The sequence below is a fragment of the Gymnoscopelus microlampas genome, assembly GCF_963454915.1.
Source record: "Gymnoscopelus microlampas genome assembly, chromosome: 5".
Classification (NCBI taxonomy): domain Eukaryota; kingdom Metazoa; phylum Chordata; class Actinopteri; order Myctophiformes; family Myctophidae; genus Gymnoscopelus; species Gymnoscopelus microlampas.
Window position 1 is genome coordinate 31,741,753 of NC_139942.1, and position 19,812 is coordinate 31,761,564.

Consider the following 19,812-nt stretch of genomic DNA (forward strand, 5'->3'; position numbering starts at 1 on the left):
TGCAACCCATGATTTAAACTGCCCTCGGTAGCCCGCCCAGCCTGGCGGCCGGATATATATGCGCGGAGCGCCCCTTTCTTGTTGGTCCTGTGACGACCCCTATGACATAGGCATGGTCTGTTTGATTGAGTTAACACCGCTATGGCCCATTCCATCCTAATGTGATCACAGTGTGGTGACCTCTCTGTGGCTTGTTTGTGTGCTTAACACTTTGTTTAGTCTGATCTGCCCTTTGTTGACCATGGGGGGGGGGGGGGGGTGTTGTTGTGTGCTGTCACTAACTCTTTCAATTGCAAGTAAATAATTATGAAAGAAAATGTACAGCAAAGAAACAGAAAGATTGCTGTAGAGGAAAGAAGTGGTGTTAATGAAGTTAGTCTTCATGATGGGAAAATAAATACATTTGCAGAAATAAAAACATAATTTGTCCAGCCAATGGAAAGGAAGCTCCCTAAATTAATGATATAAAACAGACCATGAGGCACACATGGTAGATGTGGTAAATGACTTTCATGTAGTGGGGGGAAAAACATCTGCAGAGTTCACCGTTTCCTCTCTAGCTGTAGTGATTTATGATGGGCCTAAAAGGTGAAACTGCAGAAAATGGGGACTTTTTGGCCCAGCGAGCCAAGAATCCTGACGGTTGCATAATACTGGACAGAGGGGACTCGATGGCAGCTTGCCAGAGTTGTGAAAACACAACCTGAGATGATCCCTGCCCAAACTGGCCCGCCTCGGCGACAGCGCAGGAGTCAGGACTGACATAAATTATCTTATTGGATTAGGGCCCACAGCCCAGACAAAGCTCTTTTATCACAGCGCTTGGCTGAAGGATGGGATGGCTTGTGATTTGAAATGTGTTTGCCCACCAGTAGTCATCTCTTAACTTTTTTTACTGCATACATGTGCCTGATTTATACTTGGTTGCGTGCTGTGTCATGCTCTAAAAATGCGATGCATTGTAGATCTGTTATTTTTGGTGCCCATCACTGGAGCACAAGTAAGTATAAATCGGCTTTACGCCACAAACTGCCTTGGTACCCGTTTGAAAATCACAGTTGTTGTCATATCTGTCAACCTTTCTGTGTGTGTATGTGCATGCGATGTGTCCATGCTTCGTTATTAGCTCATGGCTATGGGCATTATGGTGAGTTTGCTGACACAAGGGAAATCCCTCAAAAACATGAAAGAAAGGGAATCCCTTTGTTTATGTTGTTGTGCTGGTGGCCCATGTGTCACACGAATGGCTATGAGTGACTCACACCTTGCCATTCTTTTTCATAGGCATTTTTACATAGTTGGTAAATGCTAGCCTGGCTAATGCAACTCTGAACTGAAACCACTGATCTGTACCACACAGTTGCCGTTAGCCAGACTAGATAAATACAAGCTGGAGATGAGATTTAGTTTTTGAGCCGTAAATCACTGTAATATCACTGAAGTATTTGGCACATGTGACTGGGCGTAAACATTCAGCAAGTGTAGAGGAAGGCCTCCGATGAGTCACTTTGCCCAAGCCTGTCTCCCTCTGGTGGAAAAAGGAAAAAGGTGAAATTTACACAAGGGACACAAAGGGAGGGCCCTTTGTGTCGGGTAGATTGTTTTCATCCCAACTGCTCATCCTGTCCAGGAAATGGGCTAGTGTTTAATGACATCCTATAACTTCGCTGTTATTGATTTAGTTGTAAGTAAAAGATGATTGGAACCCATCAAGAATCGTCATATATGGAAACTACACACTGTATTTGGAAGACACATTTTTCTGTTAAGCGTATACAGCCAAATAGGATGACCTGAAATTGTAATAGATGGCTTCAATGCTACAGTACACACTAAAAGCAGACGATACATCTAATTGTTGACAGTAATTTGTGATTATCTGGTTCCTGAAGCAGCATTGTAGAAATGTACTTGTAATGCACTTTTGCAATGTGCCACCAGAGGGAGCACATATCAGCGCTATGGTTGTGTTCAGGTTGTGGGGGGATGAGGCTCCTGTTGCAGTATTACATAATATTAATCCCCAGGATATTATGTGTGTGCAATGCCATATGTAAAACTAGTGAACATACAGGCATGTGTGCATGAGCGTTACTGGCTGTTCATGTTGCTACAAGACGGCTCTCATTGGTTAGCAAGTGATAGTCAACCTGTGTGTCCCCTTATTGCCCCATATCCCTGCAGGGGAAGAGGGTCTTTCTCATGTTTTGACATTTGCGTCTGAACAAAGGCCTTTTAACTCACCTTCACTGGTCATACCAGAGTTATTGGTGTTTATTTGATTATTGATTGATGATAGGGAGATGTTTTTACTGATCTGGTACTGTACAAATCTTTTTACTTTTTTGTAATCTTGTTCCTCTGGTGGCTTAACCACTGTAATTTGGGCAGTACCATGCACAGTCACTAGCTGAATGTTAACTACTTGGAACGGATTTGAGCTTCACTGTTGCATTGTGCCCTAGGCTATTTCTCTGTTTTATAAGGAAAGAGTGGGAGTTGAGCAGCTGAGCACATGCCCACCCCACCTTCCCTTTACTCTCTTTCACTTTCTAACACCCCCCTAACCCCACCGGTCAACACGCACACGTGCGCCCGCACACACACACACACACACACACACACACACACACACACACACACACACACACCTGCACACAAGCACACGCACTCACACACACAACACACTTTCTCTCACTCTTTCTTCTGCAGCCATGTAGCTGCTAGGAGACAAGAGCAGCATGAGCAAACAGGTTTTCCTCTTTTCAGATGTATTCATTCACCTCCTTAAATCCACACAATCTCCCCCTATTGGGAATTACCCCCCTCGCCAATTAATTATCATTTCCATTTAAAATGGTCGTTAAGTGGGCAGACAACATGGCATAGGCCAAAAAACAGTCTGTTCTGCTGTCATGATGCCGATTCACATGCCTCTGAATCTTGTGACAAACCTCTCTGTTTCTCTCTCGCTTTCATACACAGCCAACAACACCCCCCAACCCCCCCCCCCCCCCCCCCAAAAAAAGAAGAAATAGAAAAAAAAACGAGCAGATTAGCAGGAGACTAATAACAATGAATAGGCTTTCATGTTGCTGCTTTTTGACTGTTTCAGGTTTATACTCTTGCATGAGTGGAGGCGTTTTTAAATGGACTTAGGGCTAGACTATATGGCTACTAATGCATATGTACACATATATCTTGTGACAAACCGAGGACCCCAATGGAAACAAGTCCGCAAGGACGTTTTTGGACAGACCTTTTTAGACAAAGTATTATAAATGTAATTGTGCTGTTTACATTTTTTGCCTAATAAAATATTCAATCAATATTATACAGTGTGTGTATGTATATATACACACACACCACATACATAGAAACTTAATTAATCTGGCATTCAATTAATGTACTGTTCTGCATTCAAGTGGAATTCTACTGTCCCATGTGAAAATTGTATTGGAAATCATTCAGTTGAGTTCTTGAATATGGCCTTAATGTACACCTGATATAGTCCCATGGTGGAGTATTATAATCACAGAAACGGGAAGAAAGTCAACTCACTCTAAGGATCTTATCCAGGTGGCTGCTCAGTAAATAGCAATTTTGGCCATTCTGTTTATTACTTTACACAGCTGGTGTTATTTTTTTATTTTGTATATATTTTTTTACTTGTTTTTAATGGATCTCACTAACTGTGTGGAATCAAAGTTTTAACTAGAAAAATGTTAGGCCTATTTCTTACTGGCCCACTTTGGCTTTGGAAAATGAGTCATCACATAACTGTGAGAGATATAAAATACCCCCGGATGCTGTTTGAGACGGTGGTGTTTTTATGAATGCTCATGGGCACTGCTGTTCCAAGCCTAATAATTTCCAAGCATGAATGGGTTATCAAAATCCCCATACGATACAATATCAATGGCAGGATATCTATCTGTTATTCAATAGTGTTTTTTCTGTGTGTTCATATTGATAGCTAATGCCAGCTAACTGATGGCTATGGTTCTGTTGTCAGGGCGACAGCGGAATAGGCTAGAGCCCATGGACACCATCTTTGTGAAGCAAGTGAAGGAAGGTGGCCCTGCCCACGGAGCTGGACTCTGCACAGGTAATGAACTTCATCAATCTCCAACCACAGCTTACTGGAGCACAACGGTCCTGTGAACTGGAGCTGATCTACTGTATTTTCAGCATTTTCTCTGGTCTTTCACCCTCTACTGTACATAATGGCATACTAATGGGTTGGAGGAGGGGGTCTTATTTGGTTGTGGAACAGAACATTAGCAAGGAGGTTGTTGTTTCAGGTAATCCTTGGTGTGCAGTGCACTAGGGCTGCAACTACTGCATCGATTATTTTCGAATCGAATCTTGGGAAAGCGAGTTTTCATTTTTTTTATACACACACACACAAAATTACAAAAAAATGAGATTTTATTGTTTTTGTTGCATTCCTGAGCCAATAATTTGATGACCGGGTCATCGGTCAATAGGAGACTCAGTAGGAGACTCTGAGTCTCGGAGACTCGGCCGGTCATCAAATTATTGGCTTAGGAATGCGACAAAAACAAAAAAAATGTGTGTAATTGATAGAAAATAAGTCATTTGTTCGGTGAACTCCTTTAAGCACTATTTTATACTTTGTTGCACAAAGTCATGCAAAATTAGTTGATCTACAAGCTCGCAGCATGACGTGAGCTTGTAGATCAGCTATTTACATTTCTTTTAAACATATTTGTTGAAGTGTTTTGAAAATGTTCTCCTATAATGGTATACGCAAAATAGGGACTGATTATTAACTCATTCCCTGCCAAAAACGTAAAAACGTTAAAAAAAATGTTTTGACCCAAAAGACCAAGGAGATATAATTTTTCAAAGATCTAGACTCCCATCCACTTCCTTGTTAACTTAAAACTTAAACATTCTGTATCTCGGCTCCTGAATACATTTTTTTTTTCAATGAAAAATCTCTGGCAGTGGGCAAACGCGGCCAGCAATAATTCAGGCAGTGAATGAGTTAATAGATTATTTTATCAAATTATAGATTGTCGATGATTTCGATAAATTTAATGGATTTGTTCAATTAACTGTTGCACCCTTTGTGATAGCTGTCCCAGTGATTTGATTTGATTAATTGATGCAACCCCACCTATTTTATTGTAAATATACTGTACATCTGGTGACTTTCCCTTGGTTGGCTGTTAAGCCTACTTGACTCATTTTGACCCTACATTTTATTTTTATGTTTTGCTGCTCACAGGAGACCGGCTAGTGAAGGTGAACGGATTGAGCATCATTGGCAAAACCTATTCTGAGGTTATCGCCTTGATCCAAGAGAGGTGAGAATTCATGGGAATTCTTCTCCGTAATTTCTGGCCCATTGCTATAATTTAAAAATAATAATATACGGAGCATTTTTGTTCCCTTACAGCGATGCCGTTCTTGAGCTCTGTGTGATGCCAAAAGATGAAGACATACTGCAGTTGGTAAGTCCTCAAGTTTTTCTCTTTCCCTGTTTTGCACACTTTGAAACAAGCTATGCACTGTTTTTTTTCCTTGAGGTCCGTAAGTTTGGCCTCTGTGCATGTGATCGTGTCCCGGAGAGTTGTTCTAGTTTCCCTTTTGAAGGGCTTGCTGTTGGGACGGCGATGGTGAGTGTCGGAAAGTGGCGCCGTCCCATCAGAGCACTGTATCTGGGCCTGCTAACCAGGCCAGAACAGCCTGTCCTCCAGGATGCTGCTCATACTCCTGCAGAGATGACCTCATTGGAGGGGTTGAGCAGGCACTTTCCAAAATACACATGAAGTCTGTCTACTATGTGTGCTGATGCTGAGCAACACTTCTTTTTCTTTCTTTGTCGAGTACTACTAAGAAGACCTACTGTGGATAGGCTGCATTAATCAGCTGAGGTCTAGAATGGAGACGTAGGATGTACTTCTGCTTCATTGTCCTGGTTATTTTCTCTAGTACCTTGATGCAATATGGATCACCATCAGACACACTTCAGTTCACCCGAGAGGCTCACAGGTCCGTTACTGAAGGCAGTTGCCCACATGAGCCAGCAGATTTGAAGCGTCTCAAATGATATTTATTGAATGGCCTGGATGAAGCTGCATTAGGCCTCCTCAGTTGCACACTTTTTAGTCCTTTCATTGTTCATTTCTTAAATACCAAGATAAAATATGCAGCCTGCATGACATACATATGTATATTACTATCTGAAACAGATGTCTTAATGGAAAATATTTCTGCAAAATATAGGTGGTACTCTGTAGCCTGATTTATCGCATTTATCTCATACTAGAAGATTTACTGCTTCATTCACTTCCTGGTTAATTTATTTGGGAAATAACCTGTATTACCTGTTTTACTGTGTATTTTTGGCGAAACATGCTATTTTTTAACAGCGGATAACAAGCAAACGGGAGGTCGTGATGACTTTTTTTTTTTTGCGGAAGCACAGTGAAACCCTCTGATTAGCAACCATCAGGGGATCGATCATTATCGAGCTAAATAGCTGCCTATTCTGTGACTACTTAAAAAGGTTAGAAAAATCGAAAAATCACACCCAGTGTGAAGTGAGCGGTGTTATTTAAGGTCATCACAGTGATGGAAGCTCACTTAAAAAAAAAAGTTTTTTTTTTTGAAGTGAGTGGTGCTATTTAATAGGATATGAATTTCATCATGCGTCTCGCTAGCCAATCACAGGGTGGTCTGAATACTTATCAGCCAATCACAGTACAGCGAAAGACACATTTTCACGACGGAAAGTACAACTTTCCAACCCCACTTATAGGAGCGGCTACACCGCTCAAAAAAACAACAACGGATGCATAGTACCTGGCAGTGAATGTGTTAATATATGGAGATCTCTGAATCAGACCCTTTTATGCCCATATTTGGAGTACCCTGAAGTCATCAGTATGTGGCCGTATATGGAGCTGACTGATTTGTTTGTGCCTGATGCCATGGCGATAGATTGGAGGTTAGACGACACACTCCATATTTGGGCGTAGCTGCATTGGGAACTCCTTATATGGTTATGGTTGAGTCATGGTGACATGAGCGTGATAACGCGGTCCGCCCGCCCGCCCACCGGCCGGTCCTCCCATTAGCCAATTTTAATATAAGATGCTGAGCATGTATCCAGATGTTAACATTTTCATTCAGGCCGCTGTGACTGCCTGTGACAAAGCACACAACCAACATGGTTCCCTGCGATGGGTCAGAATAGCAGTTACACTCAGCATGGGGCTAAATGCTGCCTAAATGTGTGTCAGTTATAAATAGTACTGCTAGAACTTTGGTCACAGGGAGGACTGAACACTGAGAGGTTTATCTTGTGCTTGCTTCAATTTTAAATTAGCTGAAGCTGACATGCAGATGGACTATGTAAGATGTTGTTTTCAGTCCACTGATTCAAAAAGCAAAGCACTGTTTTTTATTCAGCTCGCTTTTTTGATTTTGCGATAACAAATTCGATTAGAGAACAATGAAATAGGTTTATTTTTTTAAGTATTGATGTCAGATGCGTTAGATACAGTAAAGTATGATATATTTCCTATGAGTAGATATATGCACTGCAATGATAATTTGGATAAACTGGCCTAATCGGGCATTGCAAGTCAGGAACAATGCAAGTCGGGAATACATGGCCCACCTGTTGTGTAATACTCCTGTTATCTGATATACTCGTACCTGTTTTCAGCTCAGCCTTCATCGCGTTTTGCATCGCACCACCGCTTGCATTTGCTTCCTTCACCCATGACCACAAAAGCCCATCCCTAACAGTAGAGTGAGTGCTCTGTCAGTATGCTGAAGGATCCTGTCCCAAGGGCTTTCCATTATCTGACAGCCTGTTTATAATGAATAATATTATGATGGACTCAAGCTATTTACTTAGCAAGAAACTGTTCCTTGTGGACCGTTTTGAAGCCACAGTGAATCCCTTATAAGTGACTTGTTAATCATTTAAGAGCATGTTAAGCATGCCATTTGGGTGAAAGATACTTGCCTGGAAAGATAAATCAATACACTATGTCAAGTAATTATTATCAATCTCCTTTCTCCTTCATTCACCCAATACTTTAGCCATCATTCATTAAAGGACAAAGGCTGTAATCTCAGTATTTCATCTACAGATACATGACATGCTTCAAGTCATTTGATATCAGATCCAAGTTCTAATTTAGGAAGAAATCAAAACCTGTAAGCATCCATCTCTCCTTCTTTTCTCTCACCCAGCTCCCCCCACCTTTTCTCTGATGTCCTATTGGTTGTCACTCTCCGCCCCCTCCCCCTTTAGTTCTCTCTCTATCTCTCCCGCCCCCTGATTCCAAAGCTAGCTGTGTGTTACACATCTGTTGCGCTAGCAGCTACTGGTCCGAAGTGCTAGCGGTAAAGTGTTAGTAAAGGGGCAATCCGCCACCCAAAAAAAAAAGACAACCGATATGGGCAGGGTCTGTCTGTCAGAACAGAAGGATTATCAGAAGCACTAGCACGGTGACATTACCCTGTAGGGGAGGAGGAAGCACACACGCTGCCTGGAAGCAGGCAGCAGTTGCTTAGCAAAGAGAGAGTGAACACTTTGGGAGGAGACTGGAGAGAAACCTATAGGGAAGAGGGGGGGAAAAACCTCAGAGGAAATACTAGGGAAAAGACGAAGGGAATGGCGTGAAGGAATAGGACAGAACCAGCTGTAGGCAGCTGACTGTCCCTGTTTTGAACAGGTTGATGCTGCGAGAGCGAGAGGAAGAAGTGGGAGTGGGAGGGGAAAGGAAGGGTGGGGGCTGTATCATCTGAGCTGAATGTATAATCAGGCAGCTGCTGCCTCCGTCATGTGAGCGGTAGCAGAGCGAGAGAGGGGAGACGGAGACCGGAGGCAGCTTGTTCACTGAGCGTAGTATTCTGGCTGCAGATGGGTAGCGCAGAGAGATGGAGACTTGACAGCACCACAGGAGGCAGGGTTCTGCTCCTGCCATCGCACCCAGGACAGACTGGCACAAGCAGGTGGCACCGCTAACGTGGCAACCCCTGTTCTCCTCCTCCTCCTTCAGCATCCCTCCATACTGCTGCTGCAGCTCTGGGTATATTTTTAGCGCGGCGAAGCCCTGGCATCGTTTTGCCCGTTTCATACTTTGACTCTCCTCAGTCAATCTCTTGTTTTATTTTTTTCCCCTTTCGTTTACAATGTGTGTGTTTTGTTCTGCTAGTGTCTTCCTTCTCCTCTGCCCTCTCTCCCCTGGTCTCTTACTGCTCTCGTTTTCACCTGCTGTAACGGTAGCCTTTTTCTCTGGAAGCCACTGATCTGGTAAGCAAGCAGCTGGCTTGACAGCCTCTTGGTGTTGACATGTTGTGCTTGCCGTCTCATCACACATCTCGTCATGCATGTTGCAGTTGTGTTTCTTTCATGATGTAGTCTACTGTTCTTAACATCAGGCCTTGGCTCGCTAGAGGCTCCAGTCCAACCTAGCGTTTCTCCTGTCATCCAGCTATGTGCTAGGGTTTGTGATCTGTATAGCTTTTGGCAGTGGCTAATGCACTGTGCCTGCAGTACGGTACCCTGTTTGATTAGGCAACCAAGCTGGCATCCAGCTGGCATCTCTGTAGAGCCTCGCCCCATCTTCAATCTCCATGCCAGATTTCATTATCATGATAAAGGCCAGTGACCTCTGAACTCTCTACCGGCACACTTGTGCTTACAAAGGGAGGGACAGAGACTGGCAGTGAATGCAGTGGCATGCAAGGCTTTATGTAAGGTTGTGCAATTCTCCAGGTAGTGGGGTTAAAGTCCACTTACGTTGACATGTCTCCTTTTATGTTTTGTGTTTCAAGGCAAGTGGGAAAATGGACTGCTGTTGGTTTGAGGCTAACCAACTTTTAGTCTGGTACTGAATGTAAATTATTCTAATCTAATTGAAAGGGTTTACTTGTGCTGAAATAGAATAGACAGTTACACCCCCTAGAAGATGATCAGAGGTTAGATTTAGTACAGAGGTGGGCATCCTCATCTGTCTTGTCCATCTGAGATCATGGACTCTCAGTATGAAGGTGGGTAAACAAAACATTGGCTGCCGGGTGTTGCATGTGATCACGACCACTGTGTGTGTGTGTGTGTGTGTGTGTGTGTGTGTGTGTGTGTGTGTGGTGGGCCAAACTTAGTCATTTGATTAGCTTTTCCATTATGCGGCTGATGTTGGCTGATGCATTTTTGTCATGAAATAAATCTAGGACTCGGAAAACCTCACATCTTTGCTAAATGTATTACAAGACGTTTGCGCTTCTTACATTGTGTGCAAGTTATTCATTACATGCATGGAGGAAATATTTCTCTTCCTATTGCAAATCCCATTTCTGGTTCACACACAAAGCTAGTGGTTCCACTAGAGTTTATTTGAAGCACCATCATGCCAGTCTGCCGGAGTATTTTCCTTTTCATCGTCAGTAGGTGGTGTGTGCACTGTGCTGGCATGGCACAGTGAACATTACCACGAGAACTCTCTAAATAAGGAGCAGATGAACACTACTGAACTGCTACACGCCTCCGCGCTCTCAAACTGCAACATGTGCAGCCCACTCACATGCACACACAGTAGCTTTTATAATGTGATGCTTGAGTTCTTTTGTATCTTGTAGCACAGTGCTGAATGTTACACTTTCTGGAATATAACATTGTAACTGTTCTGACATTGCGTTCTCTCTCTCCCCAGGCCTACTCCCAGGATGCCTATATACGTAGTCAAAGTGCCTACAGTGGAAACGCCTGCCACATCCCCAATCCACCCCCTATATGTTACCCCAGAGTAGATTGTAAGCCTCCGGGCATGGCCCAGGCCACAGACGCAGCCTCCCCAGCGGGGCAGGTGGGTCGGGGACCGGCAGTGCCTCCTGACCTTGGGTACCGCAAGGAGATCACGGTTCCCCCTTCCCCGCCACCTCCCCAGTCATACCCAAAGAGCCAGACCGCAGTGTGCATGCGTAATGACAGCGTAAGGACTGTGCTGGTCCCTCCTGAAACAGCCCATATGGGCCGCATGGCTCCAGCACACCGAATAGATTACATGGACCCTGTCTTTGTCAGGGGCAGGCCTGGGTCGGTAGCTCAATACCCTTTGCCACGGAAAGTTGACGTCTACCCTGCGGGGGCAGGGATGGCTCCTTATGGTGCTCTGCCAACTCACTACCCAGCCAACCACCAGAACATTGACTGGCGGACATACCAAACCTACAGGGAGTACATTGACAACAAAGGTATTCATTCCCATGCCAGCCGAACTATCCAAGAGAGGCTGGATAGCCTCCGATCTGCTGGTCAGAACACCTTCAGCACTAACCAGCACATTCCCAGGGGAGGCTGGGGCCCCCAGGAAATCCGACGCAGGAGCACTTCCCATGACCGCTCCTACCACGGACCCCCGCCCCACTTCCAAATCCCTCCACGCAGCGCCTCACAGGACCGCATGAGCGGGGCAGAGAGGGTGGCCCAAAGTAGGAACTGGCCCCCTCGCAGTGTGTCTCAAGATGCTCTTACGCACAAAGCCAGAGCACGCTCCACTGACTATGTTGACCCTGCAGAGCTGGTACGGCCCATAGACAGGAGAGGAGGGTACATCAGGTTGGAACAAGGTACTAGACCTAGCAGGCAGGCTATGCCTAGACAGGCCATGCTCTACAGGCCCTCTGCTGCGTATGGCAACAGCATGAGAGGGGCTCCCAACCCCGTTCTCTACCCTAAAGGACCAGAGTCTCTCCAGACCCGCTCCTCGCCCATGCTCTCCGACAGATCCTCTCATTTGGGGAAGAGCTCTAGTGTTGACCCTTCCCTTGCAGACCAAAGAGCTGTTGTCAAAAGTAATCACAAAGGCTACACTAAACCGCAGAGCCAGAGCAGAGTGCGGTCAGAGACCATGCTGCCCCCTGAGCAAGGCAGAGAGGGGGTCGCAGTAGGACACCGTTCCTCCTCCTGCTCTGCTTCCCAACTGAGACCTCAGAGGCCCGGCATTCTAAAACCCCCTCCTCCAGACCCCCAGAACCAGGTGAACGGACGGAGTCCCACAGAGGGCGGAGTAGTCATGAGAGAGAAGCCTCCTTCTGGAAAGAACCCCAGCCCGCTCCGCCATCCATCCTACATCCTGGCAGTGAACGACGATGGGCCAGATTCATCCGTGGCATGCTGGCTGCCCAACGACACACGGCGAGAGATGCACATGCGGCGTATTGGCGAGCAGCGGCAGACCTCGTGCTCCAGCAACTTGGATGAGTCTCTGGACTCCATTCCTTTCATCGGTAAGAGAACGAGCAAGGTGCAAAGACCTGCCGTGCTGAGTCACCATGGCAACGGCAGCTGTAGCACATGGCAGACAGTCAAGAGTGGCTGGCCAGGTGAAGGTGGTGCCACTGTAGATGGCAATAAAAACATGTTCAGTCAGTCAGTCAAACAGATCACAAGATTTTATGTTTCTAATCTGAAAGTTATTAGTTTTAGCTGTTTCATTAAGTATTAAATACAGTGCTGGGTGGACTTTTACATCTAAATCAATCTGGGTTGATGGCAGTAAGGAGCTTTAGTGACAGGCAGAGAGCTTTTGGTCTGTTTGGCTTACCATGTTGAAGCGAGGGAGTCTGATGGTCATATGCCAAATTTCCCGCTATGTTTTTCTGTCAGTTTCTTTTATTTTTTCAGAACTCACTCACCAGTAGTTCCATAATGTAATTGTCTCTGCTGGGGATGAATGTTATCCTCACAGTGACTGCTTTTTGATCTTGACTTAAGATTTCTTGTTTGATGTGTCTTTAGGAAACCAATTTTTATTTTGGTACTGTATGCACACCTTTAGGGTACTTTCCTGCCACGTCACCATTCACCTCAACTACATTTTAGGAAATATGTGTCTAAATATTAATACACTCGCAGATTTTGAGTCAAAGTATAAAAAGGATGAAGGATTTTTTTTCACCTCGAGGGCTGAAGAAGTAGTTTTCTCAACAAGTTAGCATTTTAAGAATAGCCCAGTAGATTATGCTGAGGGTGCTGGAATAACACAAATAGTAAGCTTTTGGTGTAGCGAAAAAAACATTTTGCTTAACAGAAAATTATGTGACCTTAAGTTGTCAGTTGCAGGGTTTACTTTTATTCATGCCGCTCAATGTTTTTTCTTCATAATTAAATTGAATTACGAGTGCAGGGACAATTAAAAGGCACACTTTGCTGATCTTCACTTTCAGCCTTAGATACATTTATTAGTTATATGAAATGAATGGCATATATATTATGTCTAACACACTTACCAATGTTCACTGTATCATTGTAGTGAGCTATAGCAGCCTATGTTACAGAAGAACAATGATTTCTCCTTTAATATTGTATACAATGAGGATTTTATTACTTCAATGCAGTGACCAACGGTAATGATTACATATCTACAAAAAAAAGTGGCAAAGCTCTGCTTTAAGGCTAATTCTAAGTTACTAGACACTAGTAAATAAGTAGGCCCCAAGTAACATTAAGTCTCAAGAAGGTAGCTTGTCCCTGATGGCTGATCTACTTCCTCTTTTTTGGAAGGACATAGAGTTACATTGTGCGCTTTGCAGGTAGATCACATTTAGGAACTGGGGCACAGACAGCAACTGCACTGTAGAACTATAGTTAGGCGCCCCCAAGGGAAAAGAACTTGCTTTCAATGTGTTTTTTGCAAGGTAACTGCACCATTCCTTAGCTATTAAACAAATTAAAGTAAGTAATTTGAGTAAATGTTGTGCATTGTATAAGATATTCCATGTGCCATTAACAACTTTAACACTGGTGTTCCTATTGAAAATTCACCACAAATAGTAGATCTACAAGACTGTAGAACAGCTATTGTCCAGAAAAAGAAAGAAAGATGAAGTTAATACATTTTGCAATTGTTTGAAAAGTTTCTAAAATTGGGATTTCACCTCTTGTTTTCTTGTGCTTGTCAGTTTTGGCCAGTGCTGGTGTGAGTGAACTCGAGGATTATTTAAGCTGAAGCTTGTCAGCGGACATTTTCTAACAGGAATATGCTCCACTGACATCAGCCAGTGAACATCTACTTCAAACTTATGCTTTATGCTCGTTTCGATGCTCAGTGTCAGTGAACTGTGAAGCAGTGGTGTATTCCAGATTTATTCTGGAATACAGAATACAAGTTACAACCAGATTGTCGTCTCCGCTAAGCCGAAGACGTGGCCAAGACTGTTTTGATCCTGTCCGTCCGTCCGTCTGTCTGTCTGTGAACAGCTAATCTCCAGCACCGTTGACCCAATCGACGTGAAACACTGCACACACACTCCCTGGCATGCCAGAGCAGAACCTCTGCCCTGCATTTATCAGCCTCATGGTGGCGCTATAATAGGCCAATTCACGTTATCACCTATAACTGGACCTATGCATGAAACTTTGCACGCACACTCCCTAGAGGCCAAGGAAAGACCTCTGCCCTGCATTTTTCACATCAGCCTTTTATAGCGATGCCAGGAGACCAATTTTTGCAAAACGTATTTATGGATATTACTCCTACAGATTTTGTCCAAACATCACGCAAATCGGTACACATTATCTCTATAGACATGTGATCAAGACGGATCTAACCGATTCTTCATAGTCCATCCTGACTGACTAAGATTGGTATCTTAAGTTTGCAGGAGTGGCTTGTTTTGAACAAAATGCCTCCAATCCGATTGCCGTGAAACGTTGCACGCATATCCCACAAATCCACATATTGTGTCTGTGCAATCACTTCATCAACATTAATCCCTCAACTTCTACAGAATTCCGAACGTTGCTAGCCCACAATAACCTACCCGACCTGGCGGAGACCTGTGCTCCGAGGAGCACTTTTTCTAGTTTTCAATTTCTGTTTGAAAGGCTCTACATTTTTCATGTCCTTATTTGCCCGGCACCTTTACTAACTGTCTGCCACACCTGTCATGGTCCGTGTAAAGCCAGATTTATGCATCTGTGATACAATGGTGTCGCGTGCCGAAAATAGCAGATCTACCAGCTCACAACAACGTCATACGAATAAGTATAAATCAGGCTTAACTGGGGCTGCTGAGAAGACCCGGCAGGCCAGGTGCACACAAAGCAGGCAGTGACAGTGATGATGCCGCAACACCACCATTCTGGGCCTGGTGCCCGGGCCTACGAGAACAGAGCCCTGATTGACCAAGCCTTCATCAATGACCCATTTGAAAGGCTACTGGTCCTGTCCCTCATCATGTGAGGTCAGCCTGCCTTCTCATGTCCTCGAACGGCAGCGTTGAGTATTAAGTGTTTTTTTAGAGTAGGTTATAGGCGTAAATGCGGACACACTGCTACCTTTTTTGGGGGGATCTCAAAGCGAATTATTTTCAAACGATTCTGCAGCGTATCTGGAGTATTGCCACTGCTCCCTTCATGAAATGTAGAGTAAAACCTCAGATCATCTGACCTCATGGCTACACCGTCTCATTTCAACTGTCTTGGGAGGTTGTTAATAAGAAATACTTCAGAGGACTCATTTTATAATGTGGATGTAATTAGTGGAAGCTCTTCACACAAGGTTTATTATGTAAGAGTGGTTTTACACTCATCAGCAGAATGTTGGAATTTGTCGGGGTAGACAGAAGGAGCATGTCGCCTGTTATGTCGTGAACCTGCGACGAGCAAGTGAGTCTGTGGATGCATCTTCAATATGTTGTTGGTGGACAGGCTGGGCGTGGGACAGTACCCCTGGGTCTGGCTGGACAGGGTGTTGTGGTGCAGGGCTTGCCAGGAGTGTGAACGTCTATACCTACAGAGTTAAATTGATCTGTGGTACTTGGAGAGGCTGGGATGGAAGATTAAAGTTTTTGAACTGGTTACTTTTGAATAATCCCCCACAGCAGTGGGTGTGATCTGCATTCAGTAGCCTATTAGGCCTTCACTGGGTAATGCCTCACACCTCTTTGCCCCATTTGAGAATTGGGCACAGACTGGAAGTAGGGCAGTCACTTTTAAATTTAGCACCAGAAGCCCCATGGCTGCAGAGAGCAGCTTTGTACGGAGCTTTTTCAGTTCTGTAGTGTCATGAGTGGGCGGTACTGAAGAGTTCAGAACTTTCTCTTCTCTCAAAAATAGAAATCCCACTTGTCGATGATATCTATAATCTTTCTCAGCCGTGTTGTTGGTGCAGAGTCCTGCAAACCGTCGAGGACGTCTACTTATACTGCTGACCCCGCACAGACACATATCTTTCAAAATGCTGCAGCTAACTCGGACCCAGACTTTTGATGATGACGAGCAAATCAAAGGTGTTAGAGCAGATTTTATTTCTCAGTAACGTGGCGTGTGTAGTTGAGCGACTGTGATCCAGAGGTAGGGTAATGGTGATTCAGCTATAATTGTCTGTGATAAAAGTCATGTACTAACGTTGCTGTGTGATTGCAGATGAGCCGGCCAGCCCAAGTGTTGACCGCGAGGCCACCTCCATCCCAGCTTCCGCTGTGATATCTGTCGCTCCGGCCACTAGTGCAGTTCCCCCCAGCCCGACCTCCTCACCATGCCATGTCATTCGGCGTCAGCTGTCACATGATCAAGGTAAGGGGAACATGTGGAAATGTTACTGTGGAACCTCAAGCATATAAATCCCTATTGAAAGGGAATGATATTTGGAAATAAAATATATATGCAGTTTGTTTAAATGCCCTAAATAGTATTCATCATTAAGGCCCCGTTTAGACAACGGTTTCTAGAGAAAACGGCAAAATAAAATATCAGATGTGCCGTCAATTTAGACGGCAACAGCGTTATCGGCGGTTGAAAACGTAACAAAGTGAAACCACCTTCCAGAGTGGAAATCTTTGAAAACGCTCCTTCTCGAGTCTCCTTGTAAACATGCAATACGGGGAATCCGCAAAACTTAACACACACCCCATACCGTGTCTATCTTTGTTGTAACAGAGTCCCTCAGAAATGCTATCCTGGACTGTGACTCTGCAACCAAAACGGAGCGTTCGAAATCGTATGATGAGGGCCTGGACAACTACCGGGAGGAAGGGAGAGGGTGAGTGCACACCACAGTCCATCTGTTGGTGCTAATTTCTTCGTATCGCGTTCATAAATTCCATCTTCCCTACTGTCGTTTTTAATATCTGTAATTTTTGTGTGCCGTCTAGGCGATCGTACAGTAAACACGTGCCCGGCCTGCGGGGCCTCAGAAAGGTAAGTTACTACAATGCATTGTTAAACATAACATGTTGACTTGGTCAGTGCTGTAATAGAACTAGCTGTGAACACTGTTCCTGTGTCTTTGATACTTCTTAAGAAGAGCATCATATAAGATCAGATCCAATGCTTTGTTGCCTCATGTACAGCATAGAACCTACCCCTTCATGCAGGTAGTTGATTGGAAACACATAGGCCTAAACGTCTCATAGTTCTTAGCCACATGAACCCTAGCATGCATATTCTGGGAAAGTCATAATTATGTAAAATAGCAGATCTACAAGCTCACAGCTCGTTGCAACATGGCTGCCATTTCTGCCGGAGAGATTCTGTGGGGGGGGGGGGAGGGGGGGGGTGGAGGAGGGGACCAGTATAGACCCCTGGGGAACTCTGGTCAATGATGTGTATAGGTTATAAGTGGTTAAAGAACACGATCACACTTTTTTCATTTCATTGTTGATGGTTATCATGGTCTATATAAACAACCGTATTTAAAATACAGGCGTTTCCCTGTGCTCCTGCAATTCCACTGATGCATATTTGGCAAGCACCGGTCTGGCACACGCATACAGTTTATAGCTACCATTATATCGTCGCTGTCAGGTGGAAACCGTGTATGTCCAAAACCGTTACTTTGCTGGAAATAAAACAAAAACTTTCAGAAAAGTGAAAGCAGATCTACAAGCTCACAACGCGTCGCATCGTGATTTGCTGTGAGCTTGTAGATCGACTATTTTCACTACTTGAGCTTGACACTCTTGTATGACGAAGTAGGGCATTAAGTGACAAAGACACCTACAACGTTGTAATATGGAGGTATAAGGTTTCTGCCTGACAGTATTTTCTGAAATCAGGACCACTATTTTGCTGTACATGCAGTGAACAAGAACAATGTCACGGCCACCAAGGGTAGCGGCTAAAAACCAGGGAGAGTTGTAGTTTTCACATTCACTGATTTTAACTGGAATAATGTTTTCAGCACAACTTTGGTAGCATTTTAGAGACATACAAAAGACTGCTCAGGTTTATAGATGCGAATGGAACATTACCCCCTAACAAATGTATAGTAATGTTGTTGAAAATCATTATAGTGTCCCTAACTGGTATTACAGTATAATCCTTTTGATGTGGTGTTTCCATATTTGCTAGACTTGAATTTCACGACTCAAAATACACTCACCTGTCTATAGGTGTACACATCATTTTTAGGATGTGTTCTACACATACAGAATGTTCTGCTGTCAGAGATAATTTATTCACATTTGCATTTTATTTGCAGGCTCTGGACGGGCACAAGTCTGACGACTCGGGATCGAGGCGGGATTCCTCCTCAGAGATCTTCACTGATTCTTCCAAAGAAGGCTGGCTTCACTTCAGGCAGCTCAGCACGGATAAAAATAAGGTGAGATCCACGCTCTCTCTCTTGACGGTTATAAATGTGACCCAACAAGCTCAAGTTTTGAATTTCTCTTTTGTCCTCCACCTTGTCCACCATCTGTGCAGCGTGCTAGCGGCGGGATGAAGTCATGGAAGCAGATGTACGCTGTCCTACGAGGTCACTCGCTCACCCTCTTCAAAGACAAGAAGGACGGGGTGTCCCACGCCTCCTCACAGTCCGATGAGGACCCACAGTCGATCAGCATCAAGGCCTGCCTGATTGATATATCCTACAGCGACACGAAGCGCAAGAATGTGCTGCGTCTGACCACGTCAGACTGCGAGTTCTTGTTCCAGGCAGAAGGGAGGGACGACATGTTGTCTTGGATCAAAGTCGTACAGGAGAACAGCAACCTGGACGAAGAGGTGAGTTCTAGCCAGGATGAAGATAAGATGCAAGAAAATGTTTTTAAGCAATGTAAGCAATAATGCAAGACGAGGTGTCTAATATTGGTAAAAATAACAGTCAAGGGCGAAGTAAAGAACCCTCCTCCAAGTCCATTATTTTAGTATATCAGGACACCTCGGAATGCTCATAACAATGGACAAAATCAAATATCTCTGTGTTTTTTACCCTTTATCAATATTTTGATGATATTGTGGGGATGACTATTGGTTTTATTTTTGGGATTTTTTTATGCATTTATTGATAGGATAGTAAGTTGACAGGAAATGGGGAGAGAGATGGCATGCAGCAAAGGCCCCACGACACGCTGTCAGGCTACTTTGGAGCCTAGGTGCCCGGACCGCTACGCCAGCGGTCCGGGCAGACTATTGGTCCTTTAACAAAATATTTACACAATGAGACTTTTTATTAATAATTATCAGTAATGACTAAGTGGGTAAAGGCAAATAATAGAACAGCTCGTACTTATCAGGTAAATTCAGATAATTACACCACTTTACTTTAATGCAGCCTTTAAAACCAGGAAAAGACAGCACATATGACATTTCACAATAGCATGTTATCCAAAATCCCAGACGATAATTAGTCAAATATCACAATACATTATATGAATATACATTATATGAATATATTGCCCAGCCTTACTTACCAACAAAAAAGAGAGGGTATATTTATTCATATTATTACATTTCATAATTGAGAAAAACAGCTGTGTTGTCTTGGTGACCACCTTCTAGTCCAACAAACAGCAGCTGTAGTTAGTTTTGTT

The 19,812-nt window shown here is 44.1% G+C and overlaps 1 protein-coding gene across 3 annotated transcripts in view; it reads left to right on the forward strand.

Moving 5' to 3' along the window:
* Positions 1–19,812, forward strand: part of arhgap21b (Rho GTPase activating protein 21b) — a 45,105-nt gene that overhangs the window by 14,791 nt on the left and 10,502 nt on the right. For 2 of the 3 annotated variants that reach the window (XM_084058238.1, XM_084058239.1), the window contains exons 5-13: positions 4,016–4,108; positions 5,258–5,336; positions 5,429–5,483; positions 10,707–12,282; positions 16,424–16,573; positions 16,937–17,039; positions 17,152–17,197; positions 18,480–18,602; positions 18,704–19,003. In XM_084058238.1, coding sequence (XP_083914364.1) covers positions 4,016–4,108; positions 5,258–5,336; positions 5,429–5,483; positions 10,707–12,282; positions 16,424–16,573; positions 16,937–17,039; positions 17,152–17,197; positions 18,480–18,602; positions 18,704–19,003 — 2,525 coding nt within the window. Of the gene's footprint in view, positions 1–4,015; positions 4,109–5,257; positions 5,337–5,428; positions 5,484–9,206; positions 9,308–10,706; positions 12,283–16,423; positions 16,574–16,936; positions 17,040–17,151; positions 17,198–18,479; positions 18,603–18,703; positions 19,004–19,812 lie in introns of those variants that run through there. The other variant, XM_084058240.1, reaches the window with a different exon arrangement.